Source organism: Gracilinanus agilis, chromosome 4 (assembly GCF_016433145.1).
Source record: "Gracilinanus agilis isolate LMUSP501 chromosome 4, AgileGrace, whole genome shotgun sequence".
Taxonomy (NCBI): Eukaryota; Metazoa; Chordata; class Mammalia; order Didelphimorphia; family Didelphidae; genus Gracilinanus; species Gracilinanus agilis.
This window is the reverse complement of record NC_058133.1, coordinates 58,967,347-58,987,665: the sequence shown is the minus strand read 5'-3', so window position 1 is coordinate 58,987,665 and position 20,319 is coordinate 58,967,347. Positions and strand designations below refer to the sequence as shown.

The following is a 20,319-nucleotide window of genomic DNA, read 5'->3' as shown; positions in this document are numbered from 1 at the left end:
GGGCGGGGCAGCTGGGTAGCTCAGTGGATTGAGAGTCAGGCCTAGAGACAGGAGGTCCTAGGTTCAAATCTGGCCTCAGATACTTCCCAGCTGTGTGACCCTGGGCAAGTCACTTGACCCCCATTGCCTACCCTTACCACTCTTCCACCTAGAAGCCAATACACAGAAGTTAAGGGTTTAATAATTTTAAAAAAAAAATTAAAAAAAAAAAAAACTTGGCCATGATCCACTGTGTGAGTGCAAATGATTTTCACAAAATAAAACAGATTCTAAAAAAACAGTAATATAGTAGATAATGCAAATTCAAAGAAAGTACCCAAATCCCAAAATTTGAAATAGCCCAATTATTGACAGTAGCAAACAAACCCATTATCAATAGGATTTACATGAGTTTATATATATAGTCATTTGCTGTGTGATATTTAAAAAATCTATGAACTGATGTATACTTGTCACATCTACAGCTATAGGAAATCTTTCAACCTTGGCTGAGATATGTTTAAACAAACGAAACAAACAAACCACAAATCTGTTGATGAAAATCTTTTGGGATCTAAAACATGACCAAGAATTTAGATCCTTCTGGTGGAAGAGTAGAATAAGCTAAAGAGTTAAAACTGTTAAATTATCCAGAAGCCACTTGCTACCTGGGGAATGCTCTCTCTTGGGAGCCTTCTAGGGGTACCATGCCCTAGGAACACCTTCCCAGTTCCTCTGGTATGAGACTGCTATATGTCTCATCCATTACATTTTTACAAATGTGGAGGTGGGGATATATATAATAGCTACTAAATGGATCCTTTAAAAACAATTGAGATATTTAGCCCTTTAAATATTCTAAAGGTTGTATACAGGTTGTAACCAGTTTTGATGGAGTCTTTCCATCATCATGTATGTGACAAACTAACAAAGGCAAAATAAAAGGCTATATAAGCAACATGTGACCTTGATAGTTGAGATGGACTTATGGGGCTTTTAGAACTAAAAAAGTTTTTGTGAGGGGACAGCTGGGTGGCTCAGTGGATTGAGAACCAGGCCTAGAGATCCTAGGTTCAAATCTGGCCTCAGACACTTCCCAGCTGTGTGACCCTAGGCAAGTCACTTGACCCCCCATTGCCTACCCTTACCACTCTTCTGCCTTGGAGCCAATACACAGTATTGACTCCAAGATGGAAGGTAAGGATTAAAAAAAAAAGTTTTTTTGTAAGATGTTCACAGACTTTCACAATGATATGTTCTTCAATATAGTCAGAGGAGAAGGGTACAAAATAATCATATAACAGAAAGATATTAATTAGATTAATATAGGTAAACTTGAAACCTTAAAGAAATCAACAAATGCAATAATATAATATAGTCCTTGGGCCAATTATTCAAAATCCTTTAGATCTGGGAAAGGTTTCAAGGAGAGACTGACATGGTAACAATAAGATATTAAACAGGATTTATTATATAACAGGGGCAGGTAAGGGAAGATGGTCTAACTAAGTAGAGCTGAAATCCTACCACCAAGGTTCAACAGGTTTCTATACTGATCTCTACCTCATTTTACCCAGCTACCTGTATTATGTCCTAACCAGAATCCACCCCATCCCTTTGGTAGTATGAAGTGTAAAGGAAAGCTGGAAAGTACACAAGTTCACTGGGATTGTAGGGAGATCTCACAGCTGATATCTTCAAGGTCTGGCAGAAGTCCACTAGAGTCTCAGCAACATAAAATCCAAAAGGAAGGGGAGTAAGTATCTGGCTACACAGTCCACTGGTGTAACTTACCAAACTCATCCTCTTCTTGGCTGGTGAAAAGCTTGATGGATAATCCACTCAGACAGGGTTTCCAGAGAGAATAAGTCCAGGAACTAACTGTCACCAGAAAGTCACTGACTCCAGAGTTTTGGAATTTTTTCTCTTCCTCTGCCTGGCACTTCCTGTTTTCCCTGATTTCACTATAACAGTATGAGATGAATTTCTCCCCTGAATCTCAAGTTTAATCAAGCTCTCAACTGCAAGGTATTCAATCAGCACAACCCCCTTCCCTCCCTACCCCCCCCCCATCAGAAGCAAGAAAAGACATTCCTAAACTTTTAGGAGGTCTGTAATGCTCTCCCAGAATGGGAGCTGTTTGAGATAGTCAGACCTGGCCATGCTTTGTAACAAGTTTATTCAGTAAATAAAAGTTAAATAGAAGGAGACCCGGACTGGAAAGTAAAGAGACATTTTTTTAAGGTTTTTTGTTTAAGAGTTTTTTAAGAACTATTCTTCTGTGCTCTCTTCCCCAAGGGCAAAACCATTGGTACAGCAATAGCGTATTTGCATATGAAGGACTGGTTACCTCTGGTTAGGAGAGAAGGGGAAAAAAAGCAGGCTTATTTTCCAAAACTAACTTCAAATCTGCTGCATTTTGGTCTATTTTCCATAAAAAGAAATGGTAAAGGAGTCCCCTTCTTGTGAAAAAAAAAAATTCCTGGGTTGCAAGTCTCTCTTAACCAGGAGTCCAGGGTCACCTTAAGACTTTGGCTTAAAAAATGGCTAGCACAGGCTGGAAAACCCACCTGGCATGGGAAGGGATTGGGGTGGAAAGATCTTTTATACATCACCTTCTTGGAAGGAAAAAAAACTGGCTCAGATTGGTAGACTCTCTGCAGTGGATCCTGTTGTAGCAAGTCAGGCTGGGCAGGAGGAGCAGTAACAGCAACTGCTCTAGCAGGTGGACTTGAGAAGCAGCAGCTGGAACCAGAGACAGGAATCAGGCCCGAAAGTGGGTGGGCTAGCATGGCTGGAGAAAAACTTACTAACTGTACTGAAAATCTATCTTAAAAATATTTGAGACTTCTATCTCTTCGTGGTTAGCCAAAATGTAGAGATTTAAATTTATATATAAGAACTAAGTATTATATTTTATAAGTTTTTATTACTAAACTAACAAAAAAACTAACTAAAAAGGTTCTAATCAGCCTGCTCACAAGAGCAAGAGAGAGAGGGAGGAGCTACAGAATTTATAAAACAATAACATGACCACGCAAACATGGAGTCGCAGGAGAGATTAAAGGGAATTTTGGGAAATACTAAGGGACTTCTGAGGGATGAAGTCCAAGGTTCAAAAATCTGCATTTATACAGTGTGAGATGTTGGTCTAAACCTAATCTCTCCCATACTGTTTTCCAATTTTCCCAGCAGTTTTTATCAAATAGTGGATTTTTGTCCCAAAGCTGGGATCTTTGGGTTTATCATACACTATCTTGCTATGGACATTTACCCCAAGTCTATCCCTTCTGTCTCTTAGCCAGTACCATATTGTTTTGATGACCACTGCTTTATACTACAGTTTAAGATCCGGTACTGCTAGGCCCCCATCTTTCACATTTTTTTCATTAGTTCCCTTGATATTCTTGATTTTTTGTTTTTCTAAATGAACTTTGTTATAATTTTTTCTAATTCAGTAAAAAAATTTCTTGGTAGTTTGATAGGTATGGCACTAAATAAGTAAATTAATGTGGATAGGATTGTCAGTTTTATTATATTAGCTCGTCTTACCCATGAGCAATTAATGTTTTTCCATTTATTTAAATCTAGTTTTAAGTGTGTAGAAAGTGTTTTGTAGATGTGTTCATATAATTTCTGTGTTTGTCTGTAGTTTCTCTTTCTAACTCTTGCTGCTGAGTTGCATTGGAAATTTATAAAAATGCTGATGATTTATGTGGGTTTATTTTGTATCCTGCCACTTTGCTAAATTTGTTGATTATTTCCACTAGCCTTTTAGTTGATTTTCTAGGATTCTTTAAGTAAACCTTCATATCATCTGCAAAGAGTGATAGTTTAGTCTCCTCATTGCCTACTTTAATCCCTTCAATTCCTTTTTTCTTCTATAATTGCTACTGCTAGTGTTTCTAGTACAATGTTAAATAATAGAGGTGATAATGGGCATCCTTGCTTCACTCTTGATCTTATTGGGAAGGCTTCCAATTTATCCCCATTGTAGATGGTGCTTGCTGATGGTTTTAAATATATATTTAAATATATGTATATATATATTGTTAATATGGAGTATTTGTGAGAGACTTTCTAAACTGTTCTGAGAGGAAATGAACTCTGTGTGTGTCTAATGCAAGTCTTAATTTCTGTATTTTCCTTTGTTGTGTTATTTTTAGATGGGTTAGAATTTGCCTTGGCTGATTAGCCTTGCCTTTTAAGGCCAGCCAGGTCTTATCAATCTTCTTTACTGCCACACTTAGCAAAGCAAAAAGTGGAGAGACTGAGTTGGAAAATATATTTTCTGGATATTTATTCTCTTTTCTTTCCCAAGAAATATAATAGAAGAATAATTTCTGTATTTTACATGGAAATAAAAGTGGAGCTTAAAGTATTGGGATAACTTGCCTGGAAGTTTCTTAATTATCTTAGAAATATTTTTTCTATTTTCCTAATTTCGTATGCTGTAGGTCAGTACAAAGAACATTGAACTGGAGTTCAGGAAACCTCCTGGGATCTAGTCCTGACTGTGCTACTTGGTTTGCCATGACATGAATGAAGTATCTGAACTTCTTTTCATCTCTCAAATGACACATTTTGGTGGACTTACTTCTCAATGATCCTTTTCTAGCTTTAAAATTCATAGACAATTTCTCCAGGATATTTTCAGCTCAATTAATTGCATGCTTCATTACAAAGTAGTTTATTACATAATCTCTTAAATTCCTCCTAGTTCTGAGGTGCTCTGTGTGATTTTTATGCAGCTTTTATTAACATCTGTTATTTTGGTTTTCTGCTAGCAAAATTCCTAATCTGTGAACAGCAATTTCTCCATTGGTATTTTTTTCTCTTCTTCCCTCTGCCTGATAACCACTATCATTTATATACTATTTGCCTTTGAAAACATATAGCACCAGAAATACCTGTTGTTAAGACTGATATTCCTCTTTTCTTGAATATATTTGTAACATTGATCTGTAGGATTTAAATATATTTTGTGCTGGCTAAGTCTCTGAAGGAATAGATTTTCATGAACTATTTCATTTCATGGTTTAGGGAGTGGATGATAAGAATAATCCAAACTCTTTTATCTTTTATTTGGGTCCTTACCTCTGATTACCTCTTCTTTGTATTTCTTAGATCAAAGAACTTAAGTGTTGTTCTTGTCCCAAGAGCTTATTTGAACTGGGATTCTCATCAGTCATCCAGAAATAACAATAATTTGTTTTTTCCTTCCTAGATTTGATGGCAGGGTGGTAGCAAAGCTTCCCTTCACTCCTCTTTCCTACATCCAAGGACTATCTCATCGAAATCTGTTGGGGGAAGATTATACAGACTGTTCCTTCATCTTCCTCTATATCCTCTGTACCATGTCTATTAGACAGGTGAGTATTTACAAATATCTTCCTTATTCTTACATTATTGGTGGCATCTTGGTGTAATAGATTTGGAGTAAGAGGGATTGAGGTCAAATCCTAGCCCAGAATTTAATACCTTGTGATATTGGGCAAATCATTTGTCCTCTCTTGGCCTAACTTTCCTCATCTGTAAAATGATGATGTTGGTTTTGATGACTAGATGTCGGGCACAGATGAGCATGATGTGGATCTGTCCCCTGAATGCTATTTAAATAATTTGCGAACCCTCAGAAAAGAAAAAAGTAGCAAACACTAGGAGCCAGCATGAGTTCACTAACATCATATCATGTACAGTTATAGGATGAGGTAGCCTTAGATACTACAGCCTATAAAAGCTAGGAATTTTGTGAACAAAACTCATCATGGATTAGTAGTATGAACTGGCAGCAAAAAAGCTAGTACAGTACCTTTGTGCTCTGTGGTGGTCTGACATCTGGAGATTTGTATTCCATCCTAGTGATATAGTCTATAGAGGCATCTTGGCAGAGTAGGTAGGTAGAGTTCCCCAATGAAGCCACAAAAACCCATTGTGTCTTAATTCTGACTCTTGCTGCCTATAAGGTACCTGACAAGTCACAGTCTTAAAGCTCTAAAGCCAAGTCTTTAGGACTATAAGTTGCCAACCCAAATTGGTAGAGAAAGTTTCCTTACCTGGCACTTCCTTATACCAGTGAAATCCCCAGTCCTCCTCCCTTTCTGGGCACCACAGTTTAAGAAGAGCAAGAACACCCAGAGCAGGACACCAAAAAGATGACGAATTAGTGTGATGGAGGATCATTTAAAAGATGTCAGGATCTTTAGTCTGCATAAGAAAAAAATTGAGGTGGGGGGGAACAGTGGGGACAACAACATAGTAGCTATCTTCCTTTATTTGAAAGGATATTGTGGAAGAGAGATCAACCTTGATTTTGTTTAAACCTAGAAGACAGAACCAGAAGTAGAAGTTCTAGTGAAACAAATTTAGGTTCTATGTCAGGAAAAACTTCTTGACAATTAGAGCTAGGTAGTGAAGCAGATAGAGTGCTGGCTTGGAGTCAGACTTCGGTTTCAAATCTGGCTTCAGACATTTCATAGCTGTATGTTCCTGATCAAGTCACTTCACCCTGTTTGCCTTAATTTTCTTATCTATAAATGAGCAGAGAAGGAAATGGCAAACCACTCCAGTATCCTTGCCAAGAAAACTCCAAATGGAGTCTCAAAGAGTCTGACACTATTCAAAGACGAATAACAACAACATTTTAAAAAATGGATTGCTTTGGTTGATTGTTGCTTTTTCCCTGGATGTCTTTAGGCTGTAGTTATATGATCACTTGTCCAGGTAGGTTATAGTGGAAATTTCTTAGTATAGATTGAACCAGATGGCTGCTAATGATGCTTCCAATTCTAATAAAAGTTTAAGAGGAGACATTTAAAGTCCATCTCAGTGTTCTTGCCATTGAGAATTCTGATAAGTAGATTTTCAACCAGTTGAATTACTAGGCCCCAAACATACATTCATACATACATGAATATGTACATACATACATACAATTTGATGCCATTATAAATAGATTTCTAAGGGATTCTAAAGATTTCTATCCTGGGTTCTATTTAGTTCATTATTTTTATCAGTAACTTGAATGAAGACTTTGATAGAATGTGACAAAAATCTTGAAAGGAATAATCAGTATCATGAATGACAGAATCAGGATCCCCCCAAAAAAGAGTTCAGGCTGAATCTAATACAAGATGAAATTTATTTCAGAATAGATGTAATATCTTAACCTTTGGTTCAAATGTTTAGTACTACTAAGAGGCACTATGGTACAATGAAAAGAGCACTGGTCCTGGAGTTAAGAGGATCTGGATTCAAATCATTCCCTGATATTAATGTATGACTAGCTTCCCTGGGTCTCAGTTTCTGGTAGTTCAATGGATAGAGCACTGAATTTAGAGATAAGAAGACCAAAGGTCAAATGCAGCCATGGACTATGATCCTAATCAAGTTACTTAACCTCTGTGTTGATTTCTTCATTTAGAAAATGGGGATAATAGCACTCCCTCCCAGGGTTGCTGTAAAAATCAAGAGTTGATATGAAAAGCTCTTTATAAACTTGAAAGTGCTATATAAAATACTGTTATTATTAGTTTTTATTTAATTATATTTCTTTGAGATTCCCTTCTAGCTCTAGATCTGGGAAGATTCTAGATACAGATCTTAAAGCAGATACTGAAACAGTAACCTAATACTTTTTAGCACACTATAATGAAATGTAGTAAGAACATGTGCTTAATTTTCTTGATGTTGTATGGTCTGTCCAAAAAAAGGAAAGTAGCTAAAACAACAGTTCATATTTCTGTAGCTTTTTAAAGTTTATTAAGTACTTTAGTCTCAAGGACTAAGATGTTGATTTGGGGTTCTCTGTTCCTTCCTTCCTGGATATTGATATACTGTTCTGTAGGTCTTGAGGTTCTCTGAAATCAGAGGACTCACAGAACAACCCCCTAATGTTGGGATGAAGGTGAGAGGCATAGTAGTTACTTAATAAATGCTATTTGCTTGCTCGTTTGATAAAATTGTAATATAAACTTAACTGATATCTTCATGACTATAGTAGCTTTTAGGGGAGACAAGTGGATAGTATTCAGTAGTATTAGTAGATTTTTTAGGTTTTTGTTTTTAAAGTTTAGTTCATTCTGGTGGTAGTAATGCTTTGATAGATTTATGAAAAAATCCTGTCTAAAATCACAGAATTATCCCACCCATAGTACAATTTCTTTTTTAAAATGGTAAATTTGGGGCCTTAAGACATTGAAAACTTTTTTTTCATTAGAATATTCATTTACAGGAGAAATAAAGTAAAGCTTTAGTCCAAAAACAAACTCAGACTAGATAGCACACTAAAGAAACAATTTTTTTCTCACAAATCCACTAGTTCCCATTTATTTTTAAGGTGAGAGAATTCCATCCAGAGTTTCCTAAGTGACTAATCCTTGAAGAAAGTATCAATTTTAGCCTAGAATTTCATTTTCTTCTTCCTCCTTCTCTCCCTCCTTCCCTCCACTCTCCTTTTCCTCCCTCTTCCTCTCCTTCCTTTCTTCATTCGTTCTTTCCCATCCTTTCTTGGTGGTAAAGACACTAATAAGAATAGCTGAAGAATTTTTTTTTTTTGTTTATTTATTTTTAGACCCTTAACTTCTGTGTATTGGCTCTTAGGTGGAAGAGTGGTAAGGGTGGGCAATGGGGGTCAAGTGACTTGCCCAAGGTCACACAGCTGGGAAGTGTCTGAGGTCAGATTTGAACCTAGGACCTCCTGTCTCTAGGCCTGACTCTCAATCCACTGAGCTACCCAGCTGCCCCCACTAATAAGAATAGTGTGTGCTATTGGCTACTCTTGTTTTGGCTGAATAGAGAACAGGAAGGTTATTCTAATATTTTGAGAGAAGGTAAAGTATCATAAAAATAAACCCAATTACTTTTTTCCAAGTTATTTTTTTTCCCTTGGCTTTTGTTTACTTCCTTCAAGTTTAGTGATTAGCTTGCCTTGACCTTCAAATAACAACTGTTTTCCTTTTGTGAATTTTAAGGGACCTCTCAAAGGATGTGACAGCTGAGCCAATTTCCACCAGAGGTGTTAAGTCAGTCTCAGGGCAGTTATAAAAACTCCAGAATAAAAAGAATCTCTTTAAGACTTTTGAATTAAGAGGCTTTCTCCTTTTTCTTTTTCGCAGTGTGATTTTGCTTTAGTTTAAATGGGATTAGTGGTATCAATTAATGAAAATTATTGTAACAGACTTGTAAAATCCAATCAGCAACACAAATCACTATATTAACTGTTTCTGAGATGTGTGCCTCTATGCTATGCTAAAGTCTATCGCCACCACCCCTTTGCTGAGTGGTAGAAGGCATAGTTCTTTATTAGTCCCATGAAAAATACTCATTTCAGATCCAGAGAAATTCCCCCAACAAGTTGGTTGGATCCATGAAAAAGATTTATGGCTGAACTTAGACATCTGTCATATAAGATGCATTAGGCATCTCTAGGTTGCTATCTGTATTATTAGAAGGAATATCTTTGTCAGTGAAATGATAAATACCTAAATCCAAACTGTTTTAAAAACAATTATGTTGATGCTTCTTTTAAATATATATTTCATTTCTCAGTATGTCTCTTTTTCTCCTTCAGTGGTCCCATAACAATGACTAAATAAGGCAGGGGGGAAGCAATTTATCTGAGCTAAAAGATGTCTATTGTGAATTATTTTTATTTACATATTCATACATGTATGTATACCTACATATATGTATATGCATACATGTGAATATTGGTGGTAGTTCTAGATAATCTTTAGTTAGCCTTTTGGATATTAGCCCTTTATCAGAAACATTTGATTCAATTTTTTTTCTTTCCTAATTGACTACTTTCCTTATCTTAATTGTGTTGATTTAGTTTGTAAAAGCTTTTATATTCCATGTAATTAAAATTCTAGTTTATCTTTTTTGATCATCTCTTCGCTTGTATTTGAGAATTGCCTTCTTACCTTGATAATGGGAAATATCTGATATAAGCAGATTTTTCCCGTAAGATCTTTAGTATTCAGATCATGTACCCATTTTTATCATATTGTAGATAGATAGTGTAAGATAGTGGTCTTCCTTCAGACTTCTTTCCAGTGTTCCCATCATTTCTTGTTCCTATTAAATAGGAATTCTATTAAATAAGTTATAGCTTGATCAAATATTTCAGTATTGATTCTCATTGTTTCTCATCATCCTTTCCTGTTCTATTTTTCTGTTTTAAAACTAATTCCAAATAATTTTGTTGATCTAATGAGATAACATGTTACCCTTATTGCATTATAAAAATATTAGATATTGCCACTTACAGTATAATTTGAAGTCTATAGAAGTATTCCTACATTTTCATTATTTCCTTTAATTTGTGGGGGAGTTTAGGTCTATAAAATACCCCCCCCCTTAATTTGGCATTGCAGTGATATAGCATGAAATCTGTTCACTAATATAGATAAAATATATTATTTTAAGAGCTATTTTCTAGGGCTAAGCAAATTTACATTCTTTGAAAATTAGGCTGATTTTTTATAGACTGTTCATAAGCTACCAGTATATAAAAATAAATATATCTGCTCTTGAAAATATCACATCTTTTAGTTAGCAAGGTAATGATAGTGTCTTATAATTGCCCCTGGAAATCACATATTCTTTAAATTCAAGTTTTGAATCCTATTTCTAGTATGTCAGCTACAATAGTATATTTATATGTCTATCTAAGGGAGATAGCTACACAGAGATATTTTTTAAAAGTTTAAATTTGCATTTGAATGCAAATGGTTCAGATTTGCCAACTACAACATATACTAAGTACCTTTTATATGCAAAATACTATGTTAGCCACCAAGTATAATCACAATTTAAATGAGATATATAGTGTCGAGGCCTACAAAAATCTTAAATTCCAGTAATGGAAAAGACACCAACGTAGACAGCTACATTAGAAAGCCATAAGCTGGTGACGGCAAACCTATGACACACGTGTGCTGACACGTGTAGCCATTGAAAATGGCCACATACAGAGAAGTGTGGGGCCACATGCCGAGGATGAAACATTTGCTGTAGTGTAGTGTAGACACTCTGTGCACTATAGATGACAATTCTACCTCTATTAATTTACTTATTTTGGTTTATTAAATATAGCTATGTGTTATAATTATACATTTTTTGTTATTTAAACTATAAATATCATGAAATTATGGGTTTTTTTTCCCTCAAAGTGACATGCCATCTGAGTTATGCTCAGTTTTTTGGCAAATTTTGACGCACCAAGCATAAAAGGTTGCCCATCACTGTCATAAGCCAAAGTGCTTTGTGAAGTTTGACAGGAAGATCAGATTTACCATTTCTTGTCTTCATTTTCCCATTTTCAATAAAGAAATTTGAACCTGGGTATATCAGGGTTCTAAATTCAGTTCTGTCCACTGTATTTCCTGGGGCGATCAAGGATGGCTCTTGGTTGGGGAGTGAGTTGGATTTTTAAAGATTTGTAAGAATTCAACAGATGAAGATGAAGAAGGAAAAACATTTAGGTTTCACAATTTAGTACTGTGAATGGGGATTTTTATTCCCTTTGTCTATTTTAAGTTAATCAAGAACTTAAAGTGTCCCTACTTAAAACTTAGTCAATCGCTAATAAAGAAAGTTCACACCCTCAAAGACCACGAGCACTGTCCCCTGGGCAGTGCCAGGCAAATTAGGAGGCTGTGATTGGTTCCTGTGAAATGGGAGAGAGACTGGAAGTGATGTGGAGAAACTGCATATAAAAAAAGCCAACCCAAGGACTAATGAGGAGGCATTTTAGGAGGAATTTGGCTGAAGAGGAGGCTTTTTCTGTGAGGTGGGCTGAAGAAGCATTCTGCACTGCATAGATTTGGTGTTGTGACTTGAGCTGAAGGAAGAGGCTTATGCTGATGAGACCCTTGTTGAAGAGGCTACCTGACTTCCATGTGGAGATTGGAACTTTGGCAGGGAGTTGGCTAAATTTCTTCAGATAGGAGTTCTTGGGTGGTAGGTTAGGAAATATTTTCTACTTCCCTCATACATTTCCCTCCTTTTACTATGTTTATATTAAATTAAATTATTAAGTGCTATTTAGCATCATTTTTGAAGTTAATTTTATATATGGCGACCACAATTCTTTTTTTTTTTTAACTATTACATTTGGCAACCAATTTTAATTATTATAGTACATATTCAGGAGACAGAATCTGATAGTTAGTCTTGAAATCTGAATGATAATGAGTTTGTACTTCTGGTCACTAGTATTCTGTCCAACTCAGTTAAAAGTTTGAGTTCCTATTTTCTAGATTTTATACAACATGTTGGCTACCAGTTTTGAAGATGGCCTTAAGTATTAAATTACATAATATCAAAGAAGAAATGTATGTTAGTACTTTCTTTGAATGATCCTGGCTATAGCTTAGTTAAAGGCCTTTATTATGTAGCAGGGATGTTACTGGAAATGGAGTTACATTGAGCATGCCCTGGGTGATATAGGAAGTACAAATCAAGTGTACCCATCTTCATACTCAACATTTTCCTCTTTGCTCCTTTCTAGAGAACCACAAAGTATTCAAGTGGGTGTCATGAAGTATGTTGAAATAATCATGAATGATTGAAAATTTTGTCTCCAAGCCTACTTGATAATAAGAACTGATAAAAATGTAGTTTAATTGTTGCTTTAACAAGTTAGGAAGGTCTCCAGTTGAGTTGAGATTCCTAGTTATTTGATTCCCCAGATAGTTTGTGGAAGATTCAGTTAATAATATAACACATGGAGAATTGAAGGTGAGAAAGAAGTATTAGATGGAAAATAAAAGCTATAAGATTGTTACATTAAATCACTGAAGGAGCATCATTAATTGGAAGCAAAAGTTGACTGCTAGATGCTAGAGAAGACCATATTGCCAGAGAGGTTTGCATTAACAACTAGAACTAAAAGTTGTAAAAGATGAACATTATCTAAATGACTAAAGAATAAAAGAACGAAATGTATTTATTGTCCATGACCTGGGTTATAGTGCCTTCCCAAAATATCCAGTTTGCAACTAATAACTTCCTTTTCTTGGTAGCTTGTTCTCACCCTTCACAAGAGAGGAAGGAACGTAAATCCTGTAGTGGAGTGCTTCTGGATTTCCTGCTTAGTGGAAGGGATGATTATCAGGAAATTTTTTTTCCTTTTGTTTTTTCCTGGTCAGAAAAACTTTATTTGCTATTGTATTACAGTTGACCTCGCAAAAAAATGCAGAAATAGACTTCTAAAATTCAAAATAATGTGTACTATATCTGAACTTCACCTTCCTTCATTTTAGAGCCCTAACATCCTTATTATTTTTATGTCTTTTAATTAATTGGTTTGAGTTCTCTATCTCATCTTCTTTATGTGAGAAAAAAAGTTTGATATCGGTAATACTTTTTTCCCCTTCTATTTGTCTTTTTGAATTGATCTAAATCTTACCAATTCAGAAAACAGAAAAATTTATCTCAGCATTTTGAGGATTTGATACAGCAGTCATATCAGAATGAGATTAGGAAATGGTTAAAATGATTTAAAAGATAAAAAGGGCAAACCATTCATATTTTCCATCTATGCATATTCTGAGCTCTTTCCTTCCCTATAGTTATAGCTTTAGCCTACTGGCTCTGTTGAATTGAATTTGGGGAAGCACATTCAGGGGTTGCTGCTAGTTATACTGTGCCCCTTTAAGATGGTTTTTAATAAGAGATATTTCCCATACCAAGAAATAGAGCATAGTGTCCTCTGAGTCTGTGCATGAGAAAAACAATTCACTAATGACTGGTTGAGTGTGAAGGGGTTTACTTTCAGCAAAGACATGGACACCATGGCATCAATAGAGGCCTGGATTTTTATCAGGCTATCTCACAAGAAATTTGGAACAGCTTTGTTCTAAAGGATAAGATGGCAATATGTAAGTTTATTGCAGCTCGAAATACATTGGCTGGGGCATTGCAGTTGTTGGGGAAGTCTGACAGCAAGAAAAGACAGTGCTCTGGTCTACATGGCATCTACCATTGACTTAAGTTTTAATGTGTCAGTCACCTACCTACATTGTAGTCCCGAGTCTTGAAAATATTTTCCCTTTTTCCCTTTCCTTCTATATCTTCTTCCTTAAATCCATTGACCCTACAGTTTAGAGGTAATTGAGTTGTGTTTAGAGAGAAATTGTTTTGGTCCAGTACTAGCTTACCTATAAAATGATAGGCTGCATCTCATCGTGTCCTATGATTGTAGAGTACCTTGTGTATTATAAATGTAAACTTAAATATTACTTTATTTGGTAAGAATGAACAAGTATGTATTTTAAAGACTGATTTCTTAAAGTCTTATTATAATTGGCTTTATTAAGTGAATATTTCTTAACTAAACTGTAAGCTCTTTGAGAACAAAGGAACCATAATCTAATTTTCTTATACCCTGTAGTTGTCTTTCACTGTGAGAGAAAGAAAGTAGGCATTTACTAAATACAGTTAACAGTTGACCAAAAGAAATTAGGAAAAGGCATGCATCCTAGACTTTGTGTTCTTTAGATCAGTGATGGGCAAACTTTTTAAAGGGGGGGCCAAAGGAAAGGAAATGCTCATCTGTCAGTCTGTTTTTGAGGCAATTCTTTCGAAGTTTCATTGCATTCGTCAGATTTGGAATAATGTTGCGTTGATAGAACATTTCAGGGGACCACATCTGGCCCATGGGCCGTATTTTGCCCGTCACTGATTTAGATTATTGTCCACCTTTCTAGAGGCAGGAAGCTTGGTTTCTTGTAGTGGTTATTCCTTTTGTCCTAGTGCCTTCCTTTAAAATTTCTTCTTAAGAGCTTAAATAAAAGTGAGGGTTTGGGGGATGGGATTGGATGATATTTAGGCCAGTATCAGAAGAGTAACCTGGTTTTGGGAAGGCCACTAAGCCCAGTGCTGAGATGACACACCTACCCACTAAGATGCTATATAAAAGTTGTTTTAATTTTTAACAAGGGAAAGGTAAGTAGGTAATTGGACAAACTTAAGCTAAAGATTTCTTTCTAAACCCAAAAGATCTAAATGTCCTGTCACCAGAAGTCTTCATGGATTTAGCTACATGGAGCTCACCTATCTGTCTAGGGACCCAGACCCTAATATAAATATCCAACACCCAAAACAACTCCCCTTTTGGTGGTAATGGAGGTTGTTAGGCAGCTAGGCAGGACAGGACCCAAGAAGAGGTTTTGGATCCAAAAGGACCCAAATCATATTCTCACAGACAGATGACTCAGCTGTACAGGATCACACAGGAAGCTCAGTAGATGTTTCAATCAAGTAACAGGGAGGCAGGTAGGATAGAGAAGTCCAGATATAACACAGCCAGCAAAAGCAGGTAGACAGTTCCCTTCCAGAGACAGAGACAGAGACAGAGACACCAGCAGTAGGCCAACTGACTCTCCCCAGTAGAATTCTAGAATTCCTTACTCTGCTTTCCCTTGCCTCTGCCCTCTGCACACACACTTAACTTTACTTATAAGAGAGCTTAACAATCACCATATTGAGTTGCAAAGCAGCTCAGTGACCAACCCATACATGAAAGGAATCCATATTATAACACACTCCATAAGTTATGAACAGCCAAATTAAAAGCTCTAGAAGTGTTATTGCTATAAAGTAATACATGTATTTATGAAAGAGACAAATTACTTTACATAGTACTTAGACACCTTAAAAATATTTCATGTTTAAACATTTGTCTGTGCCCAGTGAAATTGTGGACTAAGACCAGATAAAGCAGATTTGTATGGGGTGAGGTGCCAATCAGAACCGAGAAGCCCTGGTTCTAATCCCAGCTCTGTCAGTTAGCACCTGTGTGACTTTAGACACTTAGCTTTCTGGGTTTCTGTTTCCCCCTGTATAAAATGAGGGGGTTTAGCTGTAATGCCACTGTTTCAAAGTGTAAATACATGATCTGTGGAAGCTTCCATGAGTGTGTATTTGAAATCCTAATAGCATGGGACCAGTTGGTACTGGAAACAAATCATTCTTCCCATATTTGGTGGGGGAAAGTGTCCTTTAGACCCATTGCAGAAACTTCACAGTAGGGATGCTAAGGGTACTTTTGCTTATATTTGGATACATTTTATATTAGTTACAAGGGAATCTTTTTGATTAAGTATTGAAATCAAGCTTATAATGTAAATACTTATTCTTCTAAAAGTATCATTCTCAACCCTAATTTTTTATTTTTTTGTTTATCTCCATAGAACATTCAGAAGATGCTTGGCCTTGCTCCTTCTCGGGCTGCCACCAAACAAGCCGGGGGTTTTCTGGGTCCCCCAAATCCAGCTGGAAAATTCTCCTGAGACCAAAACCAAAGGCCTTTTCATTCCTTTCCTCCTTACTCAGACACTCAAACCAAACTGCTCCTATTTCATTTTGAGCAGCAGACACTATTAGCCGCAAGGGCCATTTCCCAGCTTTCTGAGCTAGTCTCAGGCCTCTGAACATGATTGGAATGAGGACAACATTCAACAGACAAGATTAATGATTGTATTTGTCTGTCAGAGTTGAAAATTTTAAAATAATATGTGTTGGTTAGATAAGTTTTAAGTGGTATTTGTGTGGTTGAGAAACAAGGACTTTTTTCCTGTTATGCGTGTCATATTCTAAGAATATTTTTGGTGTGACTCAGCTCATAGTTCTGATAGGTGTTATCTGCCATGGAAAAGGGCTAGTAATGAAGTCATAGGGGAGGTGAACTAAACTTAGAGGTAAACACCCTCAAAGAGAGAATTTGGGTTATGAAATTTTTTTTCACAGCTAAAATGTAAGGTGATTCCTGACCTGAAGGAGACCTACTTTGTGCACTTCATGCATAAGATAGTCTTATAATCTTAATAAATACACCTTGTTTTGGCATGTTTATGAATGTATGTTATTTTTAATAATGAAAGCTTATACTGCATATGGTGAAAATCCTGGTGTGAAAGGAAAACAAATTGACTGGTTTTGTGCAGCCTTCATTGCCTGCTCCCTCCGTGTGAATAGGAAACAGAGCAAGCACAGGGTAGAAGTTCATGAGTATGAGCAGGAGGTCAGGTAGTTTGTAACCCAGAAGGCTTAGCATATCCCTTCAAGTCTGATTGCAAATTGCTGGATTTTCATGAAGAAGATCTTGGACTTCCCCATTGGTAGAACTATAAGTAACTTCTCATTTGAGGGGGTTAGGGGATGGGGTCACTAACCTAGACACAATCCCCTCTTTTTTTTTCCTCTTTTGATTCTTGTGATTGTCTATCAGAGTTTCTACTTTGCTCTGGTGTTTTTCCTTAGGAAAGTTCCCCTTTAGAAGTCCCCTTTTTGTTGCTGAAGCTAGTCATAGTTAGCTCTAAGGGGCAGGGTGCTTGACTTGAAGTGTAACTCTCTTGATGTGGAAATGGTAATACTGCTTGGATCAATCATTGCAATGATTAATGTATGTATTTGCTGTCCACCACTTCAGCCTTGCATTTACTCTACATGGACCCACATGCCAATGGAATTTCCTGCCAATTGTATTTGCATTGTAATTCTTAAAGAAGAAGTTATGTCTGGGTTTAAAGTACTAGAGATTAGGATGTATAAGGCTAGAGAGTGGGAAATTTTAAATCTCAGGAAAAAAATATCTTTATCAACTTCATAAAACAACTTACTGAAGATAAAGAATGCTGAAATGTCAGCTTCTGATTGCATTTATTTTAGGACTTGTACACCTTGCAAGGAGACAACAAGCCAGCAAGAATGTTTTTGTGAAACCTAATTCAAGTGGAGTGCTGTGTCTTGTTAAAGTAGCAAAAATAGAGCAGATTAGAAGAGCTAGATTTAAGAATTTGAACTGGTAACTCCATCAGTATTAGAAGACATAGCAGTAGGAACATGAACAGATTATCTGGGTTCTAAGTGTGTGACCCTGTGTAATCGTCACCTTCTGAAGGAAGAGCTGAGAAATTCCAGGCTTGTTTCTCTACTGCCACTAAGACATCATTTCATGAACTAGATTAGGTGGTTCCTACATTGATACCACATGTAGACCCTCCTGGAATTGTTTGGCTGTTTATGCATCATGCAAAACTGTTTGTGATAGGGATGGCAAGGTACCTCAGTGGATAGAAAGCCAGATCAGGAGATGGGAGGTCCTTGGTTCAAATATGGCCTCAGACACTTCCTAGCTGTGTGACCCTGGGCAGGTCACTTAAACCCCATTGCCTAGTCCTTGCTGCTCTTCTGCCTTGGAACCAATATTTAGTATAAATTCTAAGAAGGTAAGGGTTAAAAAACAAAACAAAACTATTTGTGATAAACATTTTAAGTGATCTATTTGTCAAATTGCATGTACTGAGAGGCCCTGTAATCTTTGTTATTAAATAGCATAGTTATAACTGAATTTGCCTTTTTTGCTACTTTCCAGTTGTATTTATAGTATATACAAGTAAGGAAGAATTCTTTCATTCTTAGTAAAGATAAAGCTGTATTTAGTCTTCTAAGAAAACTCAATTGTCACAGTACATTTTTATTCTCTAAATTCAGTATTTGTATTTTTATTCATCTTGTTTTATGTCTCTGTTTTCTTATTCTTTAGCCTTTAACCTTATCTATGTTTTTAAAAAATGATACATAAAAGCACTCTTGCTGTCTCTTATATTTCTGATCTAATTTTTATTTGTTTAAAATTTTGGTGCCAAAATAACATCTCATAATAGCTTACACTTTAAAAAAAGACCTTTACCTTCTGTCTTAGAATTAATATTAAGTTTCAGTTCCACAGCAAAAGAATGGTAAGGGCTAGGCAGCTGGGATTAAGTAATTTGCCCAGAGTCACACAGCTAATAGGTTATATTTATATAATAAATTGCAGTAATTAAAATGGGTTTGACAAATATAAGAATTAAAAAAAAGTTGTGGTCACCATTTATAAAAATTAAGTCACGAGGCCGTTAGTAGCTTTAGTAGCTTTATTTATAGTAGCAAAGTAGAGTTAGTAAAGAGGGAAATGTAGGAAGGAGGTAGAATATTGCCTACTAAATTAACTTAAGTCCACATCCGAGTGCCTTACCAAAGAGAGTATCTCACCAAAGACAGAAGAGCCCAAGAGCCAGTGTCTCTGGCCAGGGTCTCCTCAACCCAAATGAGTCATCAAAACTGAACTCCTCAAGCCACCAAAGCTGAATCCAAGGCAGAATTGAATGCCTAGCCAAGCTAAGCAACTCCAGACTGAGCAGCAAAAGACTTAGTTCCTGACTAATTAAATTAAAAGGGTGGGACACTCCAAGTACTTGATTGATTAAGTTAAGATAAAATAAATTCCCTTTCACATTGAGTTAATGCAATTGGCACCCAAAAAGATGTCAGTAGACTAGAAAAGTAAGCTGAAGCTAACAAACATTTTTTAATTGGCATCAGTGTATAGCACTTGGACTTAAAAATAAATTACATCAAATTCAGGTTGAAGTAGACATAACTAGGAGGCAGAAGTATGTTGGGATAGAGAGGAAAGTTAACATTTTAGTCCACGTTGCTAGATCTTCACTGTCCAGAATGAGGAAGATATTATTCTTATACCCTGTCCTCATAGAGTTGGAACACTTGGTAGAGACCCCAGGTGTCATCTTGTGCAACTCACAAGTGAAAGGAATCCCTGACAGGTGGTCTTTTGCTGGGAGATCTCGAAAAAAGGACAACTGGCCCCTGCTAAAGGCAGCCCATTCTACTTTGGAACAGCTCTATTTATTTGGATGTTTTCCCTGACATTGTAGGACCTAAATTGACCTCTTTGCAACTCCCATTGCTTTTGGTTCTACCCTGAGGGCCAGTAACAACAAATGAAATTCTTTTTCCATGTAACAACCCCTTAATTGGGTACCTGGTGTGTCTCCTTCATGCTAAGCATGCTCTGTTCCTTTGCCCAGTCTTCATGTGACATGGACTTGAAACTTTTCACCATCTTGAGTGCTCCTCTGGATGTGGATACTCCAGCTTATTAACACCCTTAACAAGAGTGGCCAGAACTCACCACAATATTCCAAAGGAAGACAGTGTAGTGGGGACTGTCACTTCCTATTTTGAAGCTATACTCACAGCACAAGATCACATTAGCTTTTTGTGGTGTTCTTATTGATCTTGCAGTCCACTAAAATCCCTACATCTTTTTGAAAAGCTGTGATGTTTGACCCATCTTGTATTTACGAAACTTTTTAACTCAAGTAGAAGACATTTATCTCTTGAATTTCGCCTAGATTTAGCTCAGTTCTCAACCTGTCAAAATCTTTGAATCCTGACTATCGTCTAGTGTGATGACTATCCACAACTTTGTGTCATCTACAAATTTGATGAGCATGACATCTATGTTTTTTCCTGAGCTATTAG

The 20,319-nt window shown here is 36.4% G+C and overlaps 1 protein-coding gene across 1 annotated transcript in view; it reads left to right on the top strand.

Moving 5' to 3' along the window:
- Positions 1-16,829, top strand: part of TMCO1 (transmembrane and coiled-coil domains 1) — a 46,018-nt gene extending 29,189 nt beyond the window's left edge. The window contains exons 6-7 of the mRNA XM_044672336.1: positions 5,207-5,351; positions 16,182-16,829. Of these exons, the coding sequence (XP_044528271.1) occupies positions 5,207-5,351; positions 16,182-16,280 (244 nt within the window). The 3' untranslated portion in view covers positions 16,281-16,829. The remainder of the gene's footprint in view (positions 1-5,206; positions 5,352-16,181) is intronic.
- The last annotated feature ends 3,490 nt before the right edge of the window (positions 16,830-20,319 follow it).